Here is a 16,062-nt window from a genome sequence, read left to right as displayed (position 1 = left end):
TTTAAAGATCATCAAGGGAACGGTTTTCTTTTTAAAAAATAATTGCTGTTGCACACATTATCATCACAACACAGGTGTGAAAAATCCATCCTCATGCCTACGAGCAACAGAAATTGCGAAGAACCATTAGAGCTTTCATCAAACAAACGAAGATTTTTTTTATATGAAAAAAATGCTTTTCCGGTACTTCCCAAGTAGATAAGTATGAACTCAGCGTCACATGTTCTGTCAAGTGCCTCCGGGCTGTCTCTAGAGTTCAAACTGACACTGCCCGAATTAAAGGTACAGCACGGTTTGTCCACAGTAAGCAGTGGTCTGTGAGGGACATGGCGGCTGATGAAGGGGGAGAAACTTTAGAATCTTGGCTCAGTAAGTTTTAACATGACTGAAAACAAAGGGTTGTGTGTGGAGCACGTCCCTGCTCGGAGAAACCTCACATTTTGTCCGTCGTTTTGTAATGTCAGTTTTACGTGCGATGCCAACTTTTTAAAAATTAATATGCAGCTAGGAAACGTCAAAGCAACAATTAAAAACTGAAGATTTATAATTAAACACTACTGTCGTTTACAGTCTCAAATGTATCTTTTTTATGTTTTCAGATAGAGACAGTACAATCTCATAAATGCCTTTACTGTAAGTTTATTTCATAGTGTTAACGCTGTTGAATTGAGATTTGTGGTGTGTTAAAACTGATTTTATTTTATAACAGCACGCAATAACAATATAATATAAAGATTGCCATTGCAAACGCTAGTATCACCTTTAGATTAAAAAAGTGTGTATTTTCAAAAACAGGAAGTTTCAGAGAAAGACGGTGCTGTCATGTGTTCAAACGGGTCTGTGCAAAGCCCTTCGTATCCGCAGACAGCAGAGCCTTCTGCTGTTGCGCTAAACGTCGTCATGCGTTGATAGTTTTTGGGTCAGGCTAAGCGGAAAACCTCTTAAACTCGATTTGATACATTAAGGATCAGTGTAATTAACTCAGTCAAAGACAGCCGCTATGCTAATTATTTAAGTTTTCGTTGTGCACATGTTTTTTGTGTTAATGGGAGAAATTACTGCCAGTTACGGATGTTCATTGGTGTTAGTACTGCACAGCTGCAGTACCGGCTGCAGTTTTGTTCCGTGTTAACACAGGAAAATGAGAGATCTCTGCAAAAGCAATAAATGAAAGAGCGCTTCAGCCATACAACAGCAGTTCCGTGTAATACGGTGACTATAAGGATGCTGTATTATAATGAGTGTCTTGTTAAGGAATAAGTAGAGGTCAGTTCCACTGTGAAAAGTATAAAGCTTAAAAAACACAATGTTTCAGCTGTGGATTCTTCTTTAGGAACAAGGCACCACAACTGTAATGTTAAGTTGTTTTTCTTTTGAGCATGAAATCAGTCCCTGCTTAGTTTTTACATCTTTTACATTTCTACATTCAAGCTGCGATATTGTTTAGTTTTTACAGTTTGAGTATTTAAAATGTATTTAAAATACTTGTGAATTGTTAAACTCTAATTGGTAAAGTAGAGTAGGCAGGTAAAGTAGGTGTTACTCAACCTAACCTTTAGCCTGGTCGTGATGAGAAATTTTCATGTATTGTTGCTGTGAAAATGTAACCTACTGTTTGTAAAGCTTTTAGAAAAAGTATCATGTATGACTGTGGCATTTATCTTTTGAGCATACAGTAGATAAGATGATCTTGTGCCCTGTTGCTTCAAATGTTTCTGTTAGATAGTGTGACTGGTGCAGCTCTGCTCTGTTCTTTAGTCACTGGTGGGTTATGAGCGTGCACACCCTTGACAGCAGTGAACCCTACTACACTCAAACCCCAGGTCCTCTGCTATAGGAGAATTCCATATTGAATGGGTTTTAAGGGGGTGACATCACATCTGCGGTATGTTCTTTGCCACTGAACTCTATTACCATAACACAGTGTTGCTAGATATTTGCATGTACATGATTTGGCAGTTAAGCAGGCTACTTTTTTACAGAGTTATAAAAAATACAAAGACCTGTCAGGTAACAAGCTTTAGTTTGTGAGACATAGTGCTTTTGGGGAGGACACTAGAGCATGCCTGTATGGCTTGAGCTTGAACAGCATTGCGGATCCACTGGGTTACATTGCCAATCTTTGGATTCGCCGGATTAGTTCTCCTGGCAGTGCACTGTGCGGATTAAGGGGTCTGGAAGATGTCTGAGAGATGACAGATTTTGTACCAGCCACAAATAAACTACACTTGCCTAATCTTGATTTAGAATGCCAGTCTGTGCCCATATAAATTTAAACCATGAGTGTTCTATTGTTTCCAGATAAAGCAACAAACCCCAGTAATGAGAGGGAGAGATGGGACTGTATACAGGGATTTTATGAGAGTATTAACAAAGAACTTGAAGGGTGAGTATATACAGTAAAAGAACAATAAATCACCTGCTGATAGCAAATACTTATAGCACATGTTAAAATCAATAGTGAACTCTAGAATATATGTAATGGCAACAATATTACTGCAATAGTACTGGTGCATTTTTCTGTGTTTATGCATCACAAGTATAACAGGACATTAAAAGGTATTGTGTTTTCTTGAAATGACTGTTAGATTTAATTTTCAGTCTGTGTTTAGGTACAGTATACTGTCATGCTGTCTGTGCTTTAGTCATTGTGCTATAAAAATACTGTCTGTCAGACATCCTCATGTAGGGCACCCCACATTTTCTGAAAGATCTCTCTGCAAGGCAGTTGCTCTGTAACAACAGCAGTTTGCTGATCACCTGATCATTTCCTCTGTTTTCTAAAACCTAAAACAGGTTTTATGTGAGACTTCTGCTTTTCCATGTTTACAAAAGTCTCAAAGAACATTACTGGTGGTTGCAGCTTCATTGATCAGGAAAGGAGATAAGAGCACAGAGATGTTAGTCAACATGTGACATATTATTTCAACAGGAACAAATGACACTGGTAAAACCTGCACCAAGACGGGCCACAAACACACAGAAAATGATTTATCATGAGCATTAATTGTTCTATATTCAAAACACTTAAGCAAAGGGGATTTAAGCACTTAAGAATTTTTCACTAGGAGTAATAACATCTAAGAATTAGCTATACTGAAAGGATTATGGAGTGTTTAGTAAAAAATGTGGCTCAACCTGCTTAACTGAGGGCTAACCTCCTGATGTTAATAGGATGAGGAGACTGGGACCCCCGTGAAGAGTTAGGAGTGACCAAGGCAGTTGCAGAGGTGGAGGTGGGATGCAAAAAGACATATGGGAGGGAGAGAAGGGAAACACATACAGCATTTATAATGTTTTAGGTAACGAAATGACACCAGGAGTGATTACAAATTACTGATAGATGAGTCTAATTGAACTTGGTTGTTGTCATTCCTCCCAAACTTTTGTTATGAACTCCATTGAATAAGGGACCCATTGTGCATCCTGTGAAGCTTTATTTGTGATCTGTTTTGATGTTCCCCCTTTTACAGCAGATTTGACAATCACGTCTAAAGCAATAACAGGGAATCATACAGGATCTGTTTTTCTAATCCTGAGAGAGCTACAGTTTTACAGATTTCCGATACTTAATAGCACCAAATAATTAGGTAGTTCTAATATGATCAGTATGTAGTTTGCATGTGTCCCATAAAGCCTTTATAGGCTCTCTAAATTGTCTCTTTTTCCATGGTCCTGAAATGAACTGGTATCCCAACCAGATGGGGGGGGGGGGGCACTGTCAGTGGTCCTGTCCCACCTTGCTGTCTGTGCTTCAGAGCTAGGCTCTGGCTCACTACAACCTTCATTCAATGTGATAGACAGCATCTGTAGACACGACTTGAATACATTGATCACTGTGCTCTTACTGTACTTTCAAATGTATACAATAGAAAGAAGATATTTTGGCAAGATTGTTCTAAGATAAATTGAAAGTCATTCTTCTTGTGCTTAATCAGAAACGTCACATCAGAATAATTCAGATCAATCCAATGGTTGCTATACTTATATGTTATTGCTCGTCATAACATTTTGAAAGGCTTTTCTCTGGATGGTATTAAGAACTGATTCAAAATTGAATGGCTTTATTTTTGTTATAATTATTTTATTATTATTTGAAATGTTGGGATAGGGCCCTTTCTCTTTGGTTTTTTTTTTTGAGCCAGGGCTGTAAAGTTTAGGGTAAGAAGGGTAACACAGGGTAAGAATACGTTTCAGCATTTATAACTCATCTCATTTTTCTTAGTGCTTTGTTGTATGATGCAAGTCTAACGGGGGTTTGAAAGCATTTTGACAAAAGCTGAAATGAGCAAAACTGCAATTAATAGCATGTTCTCTTCTCACAGGCCACAGATTGCTCTTCGGCTTTTGGCTCACAAGATTCAGTCTCCTCAGGAGAAGGAAGCCCTGCAGGCCCTGACGGTGAAATTTGTTGTGCACAGTACCTGAAAGCAATAATATGGGAGAGGGTTTTGAATGGACATGTACAATAATAAGGGACATACAGTAAACTGACAAAATGAGTGTGATACAAGTACACAAGACACAAAAAAACTAATGAACACCCAAACAAAAGTATTTAAAACTGAAAAAAGATGGCTTACTCAGTATATATAGAGCAACAATGCTACATTTATTTTAAAAGAACAGATAAAAAAGCACAAAAGCTAGTTTTCAATCACTGCTAAAACACAAACATACAACATTTTAATGATTATTTTTTATTTGATCAAACTTTGAATCTGAAATAGAATTTGATACACTGAATCAACATATTCTGTATATATTAAACAACAATATACACAATTTGAAACTTAAAAAATAGAATGCTGTTTGAATTGAAAAATGAAATATTCTTCAAAGAAATCAAACTTCAAGAAAGCTATTCTGAAACTATGGCATTAAGCATAGACTTAAAATCTAGACACGAAACAGTATGTATTACTTCCCGAGGTCACAAGAGAAAATTAAGAGCAGCAATTAACTATGTTAAGCATAGGCTATTCAAAAATTTTTGTTTATAGGCATATGGTACAAGCTATCCAGCCAAAGCTCTGAATTGGATGCTCTGGAATCTTTCGAGATACTGGAATCTTTTTTATCTGTTCTTTTAAAATAAATGTAGCATTGTTGCTCTATATATACTAGTTTACTGTATGTCCCTTATTATTGTACATGTCCATTCAAAACCCTCTCCCATATTATTGCTTTCAGGTACTGTTTTTTACTAGGCGTTACTAATAGATAGCATTTGTATAGTACTGTATAGTAAACTACACTACATGAGGTCTCACAATATCATACTTGTCAATGTTCCACCTCATTGTGACCTCTGTCATATTGTACTACATAAAGGAAAATCATGAAGGACAAAAACCCACATGTTTTCTCCAACTACAGTGCCCAAAATCATTGGCTGCGACAAAGCTTTTTTGTTTGAGGGACTAATGTTACTTCCTGGTTAAATAGGGAATTTCAGTTGCTGAATGTGAAACAGAATATTTTATAAAATAGAAACGTTTTCTAACAAGTCTACCAGAGTATAGCCAGTACGAGAGTATAGTTTTTGTGTTGGTTTTACATTCTCCAAAATGAAAAATGCATGAAGAGTGCATAAATAGTGAAGAGAAATACAAGTGTGCAGAAGTACAGGAATCTTTTTGATCTGTGGTTTCAGAGCAGAGCAGGGAGATGCGCAAATGGGAATGTTTCTTTAATAACAGTCCATGCCTACCAGCAGCCCACTGTTAACCAGAAATCAGAGCAGAATCAGAACTGTTTGATGGACATTCTTCCTTGACATGAGACAGACAGATAATAGTCTCTTGCTTAAAGACTCTCTGAGACCTAACCTCACCTCTGAAACTGTTTAAAGAGTAAATAAAGTTATTTTTTCCCTAATGCAGATAATGGGCGATGTTCTTCTTCACCTAAGTCACCTCCTGCACCAGAGTTTGTGCATAGCTAATAAGCTTATATGTCTTCTCTTTTATAGATGTGGAATAGCACTGCAGTAGATATAGTCTAAGAGATTTTTCTGGAAGTCACAGATAAATTATTTAAAATTGTTCTTACAGACTCCTTCTAGGTATCACTAGGTTTCATAAAGCAACTCAGTAGAATTTCTAAGCTCTACCTTGCCATTGCAATTTCATTCTTTGTATTTATGTGGGAGTCAGGATATACGTGTAATGAATTATGTGCAAACCAATCCATTTTATTTCCGATCCTTGTTAGGTGCTGGAGGCTTGCATGAACAACTGTGGCAAGAGATTTCACAATGAAGCTGGGAAGTTCCGTTTCCTGAATGAATTAATCAAAGTTTTATCTCCAAAGGTAGGATAATCAGTGTTTTGCTGGCAAGTCCTAATAAAGCTATCAATTAAAAGTGTGACATTAGAGACATACAGCTGTTGTTTGAACTGGATCATGAACAGTTGTTGTCATCCATCTTTTTAAAGGTTTTTGGGGGAATCAGCAGTGCCTTCTATTACTATAAAATTCATTCTTGCAATTCTGCTACATTTGATGTGGTTTTATTTTTTTTAAGAACAAAAAATTACAGTTCCTTAACCAATTTTGATTTGGCTTCTGCTGTTCTGTACAACACCTCTTTAGTGCATTAGTGATCACATAGGACCAAGAAAACATAAATTTACAACACTGATATTCACTCCTGGTCCTATAGGGTCACCCTGTCTTCTGTTTTTCATTCTGCCATGGATCCTTCACGACTTGATTGGAATCCATTGTTCACTTCATCGGTCTGGATTACTCAGTGCTTCTGGGACCAGGAGTGAAGTCCAGATCTTCACTCACTGCTAATTTTAAGTTAGCTGCAGAATAAAATCTAGTGTACTGCGGCCCTCGTGGACCAAGAGTGAATATCTCTGCTTTAGGACCTTTGCTGTCACTCCACCCTGCACATTTCACATCCAGAACAGGAACAATGAGACATAGGAGCCAGCTGGAGGACTGATACAGTTTCCGGTGTCAGTGTCCAGTGGAATCTTGAAGATGCTTGGCCAGTAGAAAAGAATCATTACTTAGCGGTCTTCTCCACTCCTCCCTAGAAACAAGTGGTTTTGCTGAGCTTGAACTTCTACAGCTGGGAGAACAAAACTCAATCAACATTCAGGATAATGAGGAGCCCTTCTCATTTGGCTACATCATCCCTGAACCCAAAGCAAATCCTTGAAGTGTTCCTGCACTTTACGTACTGTGGATTGTGGATTGTGGATCCCTGCTTTTCATCTATCATTTGCTAAAATATTTTCTCTCTTTCTTGGCGCTTCTTGTACATTGCTCTGATAGTATCTGGGAATGTGCAGCGCAGAGAATGTAAAGTCCAGGGTGGCAGAAGTCTTATATGGCTGGACCGTGTGGCTGCCTGATGAAGTGAAAATGAAGGAGGCCTATCACATGCTAAAGAAACAAGGTGTGTAGAGCACAATACGTTATTTAATTAGCAGATTTTTGTCTCCTGTTTAATCAAATTTGCTTTACTTAATGAAGTAGCTTATCCTTTTGATTGTGGGAGAGATTTCCTCCTGTTGCAGTGTCCTTTCTAAAGTTTCAGCAAGTCCTGTTTAAGCCTGAATGTCTCTCAGAACCCAGATACTGCAGTCAAGAATGGTTCAGGTGTTAAAGTAGTTCAATTCATGCACTCATTCATACTGTTAAGGTTATCTGGTTATCTAATAAGAATGTTTACTGTATACTTGTAGTATCCACAAATAAATAATGTTGAATATGGAGGGTTCTCCACGCAAAACTCTATGAGTGAAAATTCATAAGTATATTTATTTCTAAATAGATTTTGATGTCATTCAACTTCTTACATACCAAAAACCTCTCTGATAAACTTTTGAAGTTAAGCTACAAGAAAAGGCTAACTTTTACATAGTTTAAAGCTCAGTAAAGGAATCACGTGCTATGAATAATCTTTGCATTTTGTGTCTCTCACCCAGGCATTATAAAGAAGGATCCTAAGTTACCAGACAAAATAGTCATGCCACCGCCTGCTCCAAGAGCACAGGACTCTGTATTTGATGACGAAGACAAGTCAAAGGTATTTTTAGCTAATAAACATGTAGTGGCAAGCACCGCAGATAACACTGCCTGAATAAGGTATTGATTTTAAGTGAATCTGTTTCCCCCTATGGAGGCCTGTTTCTGCCTGGATTCCTAGTAACACATATAGTAAACATGTTATTTTCTAGTTGGTTTGTCTGCATGTGTGCCATGTAGGTAGACTGCTGTTTACTGTTGTCTGCAATCTGTGTAGTGAAACTGGTATGGTTTGTTGAGCACCACTCCCCAGAATGACAATAAGCCTTAAAATGCTGTCTTGCTTTTTAGATAGAATGTGTTCAGTCTGTGGCTTCACACTCTTGCCTTTTAATTATGCTGATCCTCCTACGACACATTAGTGTGTATGCTGAAGGTACAGATTTCACTCTGCTCTACTGTCGCTCAAAACACGAAGAAGTCAAGAAGTCACTTTTTTAGAAAAGGGTTTTATGTAATTTTTTTTCCAAAACAAAGCACAGAGATGTGTTCCTAAGGGTTCCACACTGTTTCCACACACAAGGTAGATTATGGTAGCACATACAAAAGAAATTGGAAAAGGGCCTGGGAGAAGAACTGTTTTAATTAAACTTTAGGTTCATGTGATATATTACAGTAGAAAGGATTTTTACTTTCAATATGAAATTATTTCTTAAAAGTTAATCATTGAAGCTGTTCCTTTTGGAAATACAGCCTTAGTTGACTTAAGAACAACATGAACAAATTTGAAACTGGCATGAGGAACAACTCTATTTTGGGAATTCATATTGCCAATGCCAGAGCATGATGTGAAAGGAGAAAACACTCCAGCTTCCTCCTACTTTTTAAGTCTCCACTGGAGTCATTGATAGTTTACAGAGGAAGATAATTTGATTGCAACAGAATAGCCTTACAGCCATTGATAAGTTTCACTGTGCTCCACAGGGATGGTTTACCATGTGAGTAACATAACTGAATCTGCCAGAACTGTGTCAACCCACAGTTTGCTAAAAAGGTCTGATATTTTTATAGTTACTGGAGAAGCTTCTGACAAGTAAACAACCTGAGGATCTCCAAGCAGCCAACAGACTCATTAAGAACACCATAAAAGAGGTATGATCTCTCATAGAGGGAATGACTGTAGAAGGTTCTCACCATTTATCCCATGAATGTTTCTCTTCCATTGTTAGGTGGCCTTATTGCTGTATGCCCAGGCTTATGTTCATTTGGTTTGTCTCATAGCAGATAAGAACAAAAGAAAAGCTGTACATGGAAAGAGGTCATTTGGCCCATCCAGCTTGTTTAGTAATTTAGTGGCTAAAGGAACATAAAACTCCATCTAGCCATTCCCTGAAGTCCAGGATCTTCCTTGGCTGAAATGGAGTGGTTAAAAATCACAAAAAAGTTACATACCTTAGTTCCATTGCAGTTTTGTCTTCTTTTTTATTCACTGTAGGGCTATATGATTTTGATTAATTAGCCATTGATTAATATGCTTGAACTGAAATTATATAAAGCATCAAAACTCTAGTTTTTCAAGTCTCATTGGACTACAGCAGTGGTTCTCAAACTTTTTGGACCAAGTACCACCCCTAATCCAACCAAAGCATCCATTTACCACCTACAAGTCATCTTCTCATAGGAACCCCAAAAATTCTCAATGACCAACATGAGCGCATGTGCACACATACATATAATAAATATTATAATAATAAGCTTTGTTTGATATATTAAAATGTGGCTTCTCAAAGTGTTTTACGAAAAAAAACAACAACAAATAAAACTAAAAAAGCACCATTTCAGTGAGAGGGGTGAGCCTGTTTAGTCGAACAAAGCAGATGTGAATTAATTTTTCGAGCCTTGATACAATTCACAACAGTCTTAACAGATTTTAAATCGTCAGGCATTTTCTTGACGGCAAAGGTCTCGCGGTGGATGTTACAATGAAACCATTAATTTCTGGAGCAACCTCTCTAATTCGTGCAACTACACAGCTGTGTCGGCTTGTCATTGCTCTAGCACCGTCTGTACAAACTCCGACACATTTTATCCAGTCGATGCCATTCTCTTCGATAAATTCATTCAGAAGCTGAAATACGTGCTCTCCTGTAGTTCCTGTTGGTAGCAGCTTACAGAACAGAAAGTCCTCACGGGACGTACCCTCAAACTCGTATCTAACGTAAACGAGCAAATTGGCCAAATCGACTACAGACTCATCTAATTGCAGTGAAAAACATCTGCTCATCGTAACGCGCTCTGTCAGCATACTTTTGATATTATCCTTAATTTCAATAATTCTATGAATGACTGTGTCTTTCGGGGGGGGCAGCAGGTCGAGCTGTTCAGCAGCTTTTTCTCCACAAATAATAGTGTGGGGCTTACCTGCTTTAGCAATCCGCAAGCTTGCATTTTTCCACGTTTCCGTTTTTATTTCAGTGTTTATTTTAAGTATTTATTTCATGCGCATGGGAGAGAAACACAGAGACGCTCGGTGTATTTTCTCAAATTAACTTAGAAGAGTTCTTAATTATTTTTCTGTTATTTTTCACGCTTTCCTGTGCTCACAAGATTACCAGCGTTCGTAGCACGCATTTCTATGCATTCCTGTGTTTACAACGTTAGCATTGTTCCAAAATCACGCACATTCTCCTTTCTCCCTATTTGCTGGAGATAAAGTAGATTTTTTTAAATACAATTGGTCACTTGCGTCCGTAGCATGCATTCCTATAGAGTGGTATAGAATTACAGAGTATCTCTTGTGTCCACTGAAGTATTAGCTCGCACTGTATCGTAGTACATAGGCTGCGTATTCGACACGTATAAAAATACAAAATATGAAATCCCGTCCCGATTTTTTTCAGCGCACACAACACAGTTCCAGGGTCATTTGGCGTACCACCTGGCGGCACGCCACGTACCACTACAGGTACGCGTACCACAGTTTGAGAACCACTGGACTACAGGATAGGTATAGCTCAGATCTGCCTCCAGTAATGGATTTGTTAGTGTCACAACAACATTTTATCCTCTGGGAACTGCTAGGAATCTCATTTCCTCCCGAAGGCCTGTGTGAGAGTCTGTGCTGTTATACAGCAGGTGCACATAGCCTAAAGTAATGATCTTCGAGAATGCACAGAGCTGCTGGCAAAGGGAATCCCAGCTACATGACCATCCTCTACAACTGAAACAGTTACATGTGTTCCAGTATGAATCATTTACTATGTGATAACAGTTTTCTGTTCTATCGAGTACACTACCAAAATGAGGGAAAAATCTTATATAATTGTTGGGGGTTCTTGGGCAATTCATCTATTTATTTTGCTGTCTTGTGGGTTCTAATTAACATTTCTAGTGCAAATATAGACAGCAGATCTTTGCTGGGGTGCAGAACAAGAGACAGATTCCATGTGTTTCTCTTTAACCTGCCTATTTTAAATATCCTCAAGGCCACCCCTGTGGTGTCACAATGGCATAAAAAATAATTACCAAGTTCCAAACGAAGAAAAAATGTCAAGGATGCTAATCATATCAGACTCTTAGCATCTCAGTGCTCAAATGAAAAGCAGATCTTCTAAAGCTTTTGTCACAATCATGTTCCTGAGTAAGCAACACACCTAGGAGTTAGATGATGCAATCACTGTGCTTTTTAGTTTTAATCGTTTCACTTTTTGCAGAAACAAGAGAAGATGGAGAAAGTATCCAAACGTATTGCTACCATTGAAGAAGTAGAGAACAATACAAAGCTTCTGAAACAGTTACTGGAGAGTTACAGGAGGCAACAATTGTCAAGCAGCGATAGAGACACCATGAAGGTACTGTACATCCTGAGAGGCATGTTGCAGGAATAAGCAACACTGTAGCAGAACTGTTGAATATTATCAAGAGGAATGAGGATCAAAAAAGAAATAGCAGCAGAGGCGTGGGTGTTTAATGTATGATGATGATAATGTATGAGGAACAAGTAAAAGTTTATTCCATGCTGAAAACAGAAGAAGGTGTGGCACCTGACTTGTTCCTTTACAGCTTATGAATGCTGACACAGCTACCTACACAGCTACAGCTACCTACTTGATTATCTTAATGGCTGCTAATTAATGGATTGATAATTACTGAACAGTAGCTGGGATATCTAAAGTCTCTTCTTAGTTTTTTTATAAGTTGCTCTATTCTCAGACCTGTGTGGAGGGTGTTGTCCCTCTGTGTGATCTATTTAGAATGAAAGTAGATTACAGTACCTTTTATAATATTGCCCTTAACTGCAGTTAAACATAAGAATATTAAAGCCTTTGTAAAATTTCACAATCGCCCTTGTAACTTCACTCTGGAACATAAACTTCTGCTGTTAACAGAAACTGATAACTGATGAGCTAAGGGAGATAAGAACCAATATATGCTTACTTCAAAATGCACAGTTTAGAGTTCCTATATTAACTGAAAATGTACTAGTCACAAATTACAAACAGTTCTGGAGGTTTGTTGATTAACTTTGTTTAAATTCAAATTCATGTTATGTTACAAAAGGTCAATATAAAATAAATGTCTCCAGTCATGTAGTGACAAGGCCAGAACCCAAAATCTGAATGCTTTCCAAATGTGAAAGTTTCACTGTAAAAGAAGATAAAGCATCTGAATCTGCTTTGTTCCAGGACCTGTATGAGAAATGTGAAAAACTGAGACCCACCCTCTTTCGTCTGGCCAGCGATACTGTTGATAATGATGAAGCATTAGGTACAGATGTCAGGCAAAAGTTGGATTTTTTACTTGTAACTAATTATTCCATATTTACATATATCTCTTCAGATTTGGGTCTGTCAAGTATTAATAGAATGACAAATGTGATAAGTAACCTAAGCAGACCCAACCTAACCCTAAACCAAAAGTTTTTGGCCTAAAATGTAGTTAATTTTTTCCAGTTAGGTCTACATTCTTCACTGTATTTATACTTTTACAGTAGATGCTATGGAGGAGATAAGGAAATTGAATTCTAGGAAAACAAGAGAGTAAGAGTGTACCGAGCCACCACTATCAATTGCTTAAAACAATTTTATTTTCATTTTATTTGGTGCATATTACCTCTGGGAAAATAGTGGGTAAAACTTAACCGGATTTTGGGTATTCAAAGCATTTACTACTTATTTTGTTTTATTTAGAATTTCCTTTTTCCTCTTTCCCAGCGGAGATTCTTCAAGCCAACGATAAGCTGACCTTGGCAGTAAATTCATACCAAGAGCTAGTGGTAAAAAAAGAACTAAATGGAAACAGATTGAGTGAGTACTCCAGAGTTAAAGGTACAGTATGCATTTTTCTTCAGAATGTATGGGGGAAAAAAGAGTTGGTTTGTGTTAAAAGAAATTGAAATGGATTTCACCAAATCCTGAACCGATGTTCAACTGAAATTGCTCCAGCTTGCTGAAGTAAATCAATCATATACATATATAATGTCTCAAATAGAAATCAACTTAAAATACGCTGCACTGAATGAAGTTAAAATAATCCAAAGTGTCTTTTGCAACCTTACAGTCCTCTTCTTTAATCACATGAATCATTGACTGACAACAATGTTGTACAGATGTTGCAGGAGCAATTTTATGAAATAGTGTGTGTCAATTTTTTAAAATTCTTATACCAGATATTTTTCAGTGTTGATTCCCTGCATGGCCTGGACATAATGAGGACTTCTCTTACACTTACACTTACAGTATCACAGCCATTAGCCATAGTGTCCACAATTGTAATTGTGCTAATTGGAGGAGTGGTACATCTCTCTCTGGCAAAAGCACAAGGTCACAGCACTAAAGTCCCAGTGACCCAGGAACTGGAAACAAGGACCTAAGAAGGACCTAGAAAAAGAATGCCTTTGTTGGCCACAGTCCATCCATTTAAACAATTTGAGGTACGCCAGCAGCTATATCACCTTGCAATTAACAGCAGGCGAACCACTGAAGCTTAATAGGTGTAAGCCTGGCCTGTAAGTGGATGGGGGTGTTATTGTTATCGTCATCAGCCAGTGCACTACCTCTTAGGAATCCTGGTCACAGCTAGTGACATAGGCCAGAAAGAACTGAGGATATCTGGACCAGAAATCAAGACCATGGGACATGCTGTACATAGGAGTTTATTGCAGCATTATTGACTGGGCCACTTGTGAGCTCCGGTTCAGACTGGTTTAAAACTAAAGTGGATCTCTACGACAAGGATTCCTCCATAATTCTTTTCCTTTCTACTTCTTGTGGCATGTGCAGATCCTCAGAGCCCCAAAGAGATAAAAAGTTATCACCTTATAGACTTCAACGAGCTGAACTGTCTGGAGACTGGCTCCACTCCATACAAAGGCTCTTGCCAGGAAGAGAGCAGCTCTTTGTCACTTCTGGATGAAGAATTTATGTTATTAGGTTGGTGTTTTATTTGGGTATTTTTGTTATGTCATCAGTGCATGTAAAATAAGTTTAAATGATTGTGACTTGCACTTCAGTATGCCTTAGGTTTGATACTAAGCTACTTTTAGTCTGAAGGAACTTTACCTAGTTTTCCAGTAGTTGATATTATTTTGTGATGCTAAATTTAGTCAGACACATTCTCCCACAGAAGACTTGAAGGGAGAGTACATTATTAGTGTGTGCTAACATCTGCCTGTCCTGTTTAGTTAAGCAAGTGATATGGTATTTACAGGTTTATTATTGCTGTAGATGTTCTAATGTTGCTATGCATCCTATATCCTGTTATTTGTAGGGCTGAATGATCCACCAGTACCACAGACTTCCCAACAGATTCATACAACGAACAGCACGGTGTTAGCTAAGGTAGGGTCTTCATTTTATCTATTAAAAAATATGTTTTTGTAAATGTATTTGATATCAGTTAGTTTGTATAGTTTTTCAACTTTATGATCTATTCCAACAACCTGAGCAGTACACACGATTTGGGTCATTCAGCAGTGTAAACATCTTTCAAGAATGAGCAGAATAAGCTCAAATAGCTACTAGTAACCTAGCAAGCACAAAGGGCTCAATGTTCTCCCTTTCATTTATCATCTTTTTTGTCCTTTTTTGTCCTGTGTGGTATCTAAGTTTTATTTAAGAGGTCCATTTTCTTTTTTTCATGGTCTTTTCCAGCCTTTAAAGGAAGATGCTTTCAGCTTCCAGGAACAGTGTGGTAGGTTCTATGACAAGGTGGAGAAGAGGAAACCAGCCAGCATGCTGACTGCAAGAGGCTGCAATGTAGACAGTGCCCCCAGGGGACAGGGAGACCACAGAACCAAATCTTTGACTTCAGAAGCCCAACACAGCAACTGGTAAGAGAATGAGATGCAAGCCAACATCTCTCAGCTGGTTAAATGAAATCTAAGAAAATAACTTTAACTTAGATGCATATGTAAGATATTTTAAAGTATTTTTTATCTTATCAGTACCTTCATACAATACACATGGACAGAAAGGGAAAGAGATGTGTCATTAAAATCACAGAATCAGAATGTCCCACTGAAAAATGAATATACAGTTTGATTATTGTAACCCTTATTTTGCATAGAAAAATGCAAGTTATTACTTTCTGTATGAAATCCTGTCATGTTTAGCAGTTTACTAAAACAGTTCCCTTCTATGAAAGGTCAGTTCTCCACCCCAGGATTCCTGAGAATCAGCCCATTGTGAACTCACATCCCTGTCCTGGAGGCCAGCTTCAGGATATGAGCTTTTCAGACATCTTTATCTCATTAGATTCTATAATGCCAAGTAAGTCTACCGTACTTACTGTATGTTGTGACTATTATTTGAAAGAATTCAAAAATATGGTAATTAATCTTAAATAACCCTTATATTCTGTTTAGTTTTCATTTTTGTTTTTCTGAGCCCACGTCTTCGTCATTGTCTTCTAGGTTTTGTTCCAGTTGTGGTCTTAATTAAAATTAGGTTTTAATTAATAATCAGTGAAATTTCTCTTTTTAAATACTTTTCTACTCTTAATGTGGAGATGCTGCAACATTTTCTAAATAACTTGAGCTCTCCAGCTATTTAAGAGATGTAAACAGTATTAAAA

At 37.7% G+C, this 16,062-nt stretch overlaps 1 protein-coding gene and 1 long non-coding RNA gene across 5 annotated transcripts in view; one reads left to right on the top strand and one right to left on the bottom strand.

The window, feature by feature from the left end:
* The first annotated feature begins 236 nt into the window (after positions 1-236).
* Positions 237-16,062, top strand: part of LOC102692296 (ADP-ribosylation factor-binding protein GGA1) — a 20,466-nt gene continuing 4,640 nt past the window's right edge. The window contains exons 1-14 of one of the 4 annotated variants that reach the window (XM_015360019.2): positions 237-369; positions 2,302-2,386; positions 4,326-4,401; positions 6,217-6,315; positions 7,294-7,417; positions 7,950-8,050; positions 9,061-9,141; positions 11,703-11,840; positions 12,675-12,756; positions 13,203-13,295; positions 14,271-14,420; positions 14,758-14,828; positions 15,141-15,319; positions 15,634-15,758. In XM_015360019.2, the coding sequence (XP_015215505.2) occupies positions 327-369; positions 2,302-2,386; positions 4,326-4,401; positions 6,217-6,315; positions 7,294-7,417; positions 7,950-8,050; positions 9,061-9,141; positions 11,703-11,840; positions 12,675-12,756; positions 13,203-13,295; positions 14,271-14,420; positions 14,758-14,828; positions 15,141-15,319; positions 15,634-15,758 (1,447 nt within the window). In that variant the 5' untranslated portion in view covers positions 237-326. Of the gene's footprint in view, positions 370-886; positions 1,267-2,301; positions 2,387-4,325; positions 4,402-6,216; positions 6,316-7,293; positions 7,418-7,949; positions 8,051-9,060; positions 9,142-11,702; positions 11,841-12,674; positions 12,757-13,202; positions 13,317-14,270; positions 14,421-14,757; positions 14,829-15,140; positions 15,320-15,633; positions 15,763-16,062 lie in introns of those variants that run through there. The other 3 variants (XM_069180954.1, XM_006637102.3, XM_069180955.1) reach the window with 3 other exon arrangements.
* Positions 4,349-16,062, bottom strand: part of LOC107078980 (uncharacterized) — a 24,867-nt gene continuing 13,153 nt past the window's right edge. Inside the window, exon 4 of the long non-coding RNA XR_001479950.2 lies at positions 4,349-4,424. This is a non-coding gene — a long non-coding RNA (uncharacterized lncRNA). The remainder of the gene's footprint in view (positions 4,425-16,062) is intronic.

The sequence above is a fragment of the Lepisosteus oculatus genome, chromosome 19 (assembly GCF_040954835.1).
Source record: "Lepisosteus oculatus isolate fLepOcu1 chromosome 19, fLepOcu1.hap2, whole genome shotgun sequence".
In the NCBI taxonomy this organism is placed as follows: domain Eukaryota; kingdom Metazoa; phylum Chordata; class Actinopteri; order Semionotiformes; family Lepisosteidae; genus Lepisosteus; species Lepisosteus oculatus.
The sequence above is the reverse complement of the archived record's forward strand: the minus strand, read 5'-3'. Positions and strand labels throughout refer to the sequence as shown.